Source organism: Montipora foliosa, chromosome 6 (assembly GCF_036669935.1).
Source record: "Montipora foliosa isolate CH-2021 chromosome 6, ASM3666993v2, whole genome shotgun sequence".
Lineage (NCBI taxonomy): Eukaryota > Metazoa > Cnidaria > Anthozoa > Scleractinia > Acroporidae > Montipora > Montipora foliosa.
Genome location: NC_090874.1, coordinates 67638688 through 67642781, shown reverse-complemented (window position 1 = coordinate 67642781; position 4094 = coordinate 67638688). Strand labels below are relative to the sequence as shown.

Sequence of the window (4094 nt, the reverse complement as noted above, 5' to 3'; positions counted from 1 at the left end):
ACTTTTTTTCATGTGTAGCTTTTTATTTATAGCTTAGTTATGTCAAAAGGTTTCAATAGGCCAAAGCATTAATCACCCCGATAAGCAACATGTCTCGAAAACTTCAATCATTTCCCCGCTGCCTACACCAAGGCAAACATGAAAATGCAAATTACCTATTCATGAAATCCCAAAGGAACTTACGTTGCTGTCTGTTTCTTACAGAAGACGATTGTCTGTCGTAATTTTTGTGGCAAGATAAACTTAACCCCAAAACCGGATGCTGAAATAATTCCCTGACTCACGCAAAGAATCAATGAAAAGAATCGTCATTGCAAATATAATATATTCATTATTGGTGTATTTTCAGTCGTGTAACAACATTATACAACAATAAGGCTGCACAAAGGACTTGTTTCTCCTATGGAGAGAAATATATATGACTTTGGTTTCCAAATTCGCAATGTTCGAGGACTAAGTCCGTGTGTTTTGGTAACTTAAATTATATTTTTGTTCAGTCGATAATCTATATACAATATACATTATATAATCTATGTCTGCTATTATACTTGCGTGGCTATAATTTTGAGTAATGCTCAACTGGACGCGACAGTGTCCGTGATGGCGCTATCTATCACGACAGAAAAGGAGGAGTATCACTACTTCAACGTTCGTTCTTTGTTCAAGTTCTTACGAGAAGACCTAGCTACTACCTTGAGACAAATAGATGTATTTCGATCCAACATGGGCAAGATGTTACTAGCGGTCTGCAGTATTTCTTTGATGCTGATGTCGACCCCCATCCTTTCTTAAAACTAATTCTAACCGATTCGGGATGATAGCATCTGACACCATCACTGTCTACAGCCTGACATACTTGAGGGGAGAGCTTGTAATCGAAAACCTTGAGGGAACAGCCGGGAGGAACCTTATGGACGACTATATTATGTCTCCATTTTCCACCGGGAATGTTAACATTGGAGTAAGTCAGTGTAGGACCATTTGCAAATAAGGAGAAATTACTTCGATTATAAATCCATATTTCATCTCCCTCGCGAGTTAGCTGTAGACCATAGCCAATTTGAGACCGTACTCGTTTTGTCACCTCCGAAACATCGCTGCGTCTGTTAAGATCTGCCAGACAGAATCCACTAGGTTCAGGTAGCCAGTCAAAAACATTTATAACATCCGATCTTCCTTCATACCACGGTCCGATTCTCTCATTATGCTCCCAATATGAAATCGAACACCAATGTTTGGGCCATTCTTTCCCAGCGGCAAAATAATCTGTTCGTAAAAGGGCGAATAAATCAAGTTAGTTCGACTCAAATCAAGATAGCATCGCTAAACCTACTAAAACTCTTCGTTTCGAGAAGCAGTTGAACGTAAAAACGAATGGGTTGACACACTTTATATTACCCTTCATACGAAATCTACTTTAGAATTAACATAACGAGTCAAACGAATGAAACAGTTCAAATCTAACACATCACTACACGGCAAAAGGTCACAAAAAGGGTTTTTTACCAGTGGTTTGCGAACAAGGTTGCGTGTAAGAAGTTCTGCTATCCAGTTGACGGGTTGTTGACTGCGTAAGATTGCTTATAAACCCTTCAAAACGAAAAGCAAAAAATGTGAGCAAAGCAGACGGACGGTGTCTGGAAACGCAAAGCAAAGTTCTAGATCGTTCAACGTGTAAAATACCTGAACTTTCGTCTTTTTCGGCAGCCACGACATTTGTTAAAGCTGTATAAATCTCACCGCTGGGTTCTGCAAAGATCAAGACAGGAACGAAACGGGAAAATAAGAGAGAAGAAACTTGTCTGATATGCAAATAAGATGAGAGATATCAAAGAAGTCTCGCACAAAAACCAAGTCGCCTCACAGAGCGATCTAGCAGGTTTCTTAATTTATCACATAGGATTTACCTGTGCTCATAACAGCGCTATAATGGTAAGGATTAATGCACACTTTGTCGAGGCCATAACAAGACGAACACGAAGCGATATGCTTGAGTTCGCTCGAGCTGCGAATCTGCGGCAGGCGAAATACTCGGAACAAAACAAGATGTGGTTCGACCGCCACTCGTTTCCCCAGTCCCTCGTGACTGTGAAAGAAAATGCACGGCGTTTCGCTGCCACCTTGCGTCTCCAAAGCCCGTACTAAGGCGGACAAGTCTTTCTCTCTTAACCGCTTCAGGATCGAATGAGTTACCGCCTTGAGTTCAGCACTTTCGTCTGGCGAAAAATCCTTGCTGCCTGTGAGAACCGAGAATTTCTCGAGCAGGGACACTTTGCTTACAAATCTGAACAACTTGAACATATAACATTTGTTCCTAGCGATCACATCCAGCCGATCGAAGAGATGTGCGTGGTATTGAGAACGAAGGAAGGAGCGAAGGTTGTTGATCACGTCGAAAACTGAAAACTGAGCCGTCTAGACAGCATGTAAGAATCTGGCAGCTTCACATCAACTAACTCCTCTCTCAACGAAGCACACACAACATACCTACCAGCAATAGAAACACAACTCGATTGGTTGATTCCTGTCACATGCTTGTCTAGACGGTGTGGCGCGTCTATAGATGTCTGATGAAGGTGTTACGTAAATAACATTTCTAATAAGACTTCCTTTATGTTGATTGGTCCAAATTTTTGTCAAGCGGAAATCACTCTTGACTCCCCTCAAAGATCGAATCACAATAACATGAATCCATCACTTTGTTTCTTTCGATGATGTCTGTCTTTGTGGATTTGACACATTTTGTCTCAACCATGTGCTGCAGAGTGAGAACAATTCGTGGATTTTTAATTCGTCATCCGTGTTTAGCACCAACAAAACGTTTCAAGTCATGCTGTGTATTCCCAAATTAAAACCACGTTAAAATTGTGATTGAGGTACTTGGCATCACAACACAAGATTTATTGAACAGCAGTTCATTTGAATTTTTATTCATTAAAAACAATCATACCATACTAAATCCTAATCATCGATTTCGTGGAATTTTGGTCTAGTCAATCATATTCTTTTTTTTTGAGAAATAATGATACACTACATAATTTTAAAAAATCCTAATGACAATGGAGAGCTTGGGAACCAGTGATAACCATTACAAATACACAATAATATTGTGCATCAATTTATCTTTTTATTGACCCGAAAAGATTGCAAAGTCCCGGGAACGAGAATCATTGTCAAGTGAAACACAGAAGTGTGGGCCACAATTATTGCCATAATTTGGAGAAGAACTTTTCATTAAGAGTATCACTGCTAACATAATCGGCATATTTTTATTTATTATTATTTTTCTTTAAGGATACATCATCAGAGTCATGGCTTGACTGGTCGCCAAGACTGATTATTTATTTCCAAGGGAGAGGGAACCATGGTAAGTTATACGTCCGTCCTCTAGAAGACTGGGCACACTGAAAGTGAAATTTAGTTAGCCTACTCGCGCGAAAAAAAAAACGTTTTTCTTCCCTCTCCCTCCCATTTTAACGCCTGCCACGCATGCTAAATTTCCACGTTAGTCGGTTCCAGTTCTTTCTTGTACAGGAAGCAAACTTGAGCATCACGCAATCATCTTGTCACGCACTGATATCTTTTTGTGATTGGGCTTGGAAGATTCATGTAATTGCAGCTGAGAGCACAGACGAAAGAGCAAGATTAAAGAGAAAGCGAAATCATCGCATTTTTTAGTATCAGAATTTGGAAAAGCAAGAACCATTAGGCCTTTTTCGATATATTAAAATTCAGCTTGAAAGAGACGATTAGAGGACAGAGACAAGGAAAGTGGATGATATGCAAATATTTTTCACATTCATTCCAATGTGTTTTTACTGTTTTCGTCCTCACTATCAAGCTGAATATTTGATATTTCGAAAATGGCCTATTTAGGCGTGCGAAACAGAAAAAACACTACACTTGACGGAGAACAACAAGTAAAGAAAAACCAGTGCGACGAAAAGCGCAAGGTAGCAGTCACACCTAACCTTGTGAAATGGTAGTGCGCATGCATAATGTGTTAGCCACACCGGGTTGGTGTTGGTGTGTGTCACTTTGCTTTTTTTTGTTGTTGTTGTTGTTGTTGTTTAACACTCCAAATTTACTGATTC

The 4094-nt window shown here is 39.7% G+C and overlaps 1 protein-coding gene across 1 annotated transcript; it reads right to left on the bottom strand.

Moving 5' to 3' along the window:
* Nucleotides 1-305: 305 nt before the first annotated feature.
* Nucleotides 306-2554, bottom strand: LOC138008242 (mothers against decapentaplegic homolog 6-like). The gene is made up of 4 exons (XM_068855507.1): nucleotides 1908-2554; nucleotides 1684-1749; nucleotides 1507-1590; nucleotides 306-1266 (listed from the first exon to the last, which is right to left on the bottom strand). The coding sequence occupies exons 1-4, from the start codon at nucleotides 2299-2301 to the stop codon at nucleotides 689-691; spliced, it is 1122 nt and encodes a 373-aa protein (XP_068711608.1). The 5' UTR covers nucleotides 2302-2554; the 3' UTR covers nucleotides 306-688.
* Nucleotides 2555-4094: the final 1540 nt, after the last annotated feature.

What these genes read in the sequence shown, in the direction of transcription:
- LOC138008242 (XM_068855507.1), bottom strand. Translation starts at nt 2,301, where the DNA reads ATGTTCAAGTTGTTCAGATTTGTAAGCAAAGTGTCCCTGCTCGAGAAA. An exon ending in TAGCGCTGTTATGAGCACAG is followed by an intron (nt 1,750 to 1,907) that starts GTAAATCCTATG and finishes TGATCTTTGCAG; the next exon opens with AACCCAGCGGTGAGATTTAT. An exon ending in ACCTTGTTCGCAAACCACTG is followed by an intron (nt 1,267 to 1,506) that starts GTAAAAAACCCT and finishes TTTTACGAACAG; the next exon opens with ATTATTTTGCCGCTGGGAAA.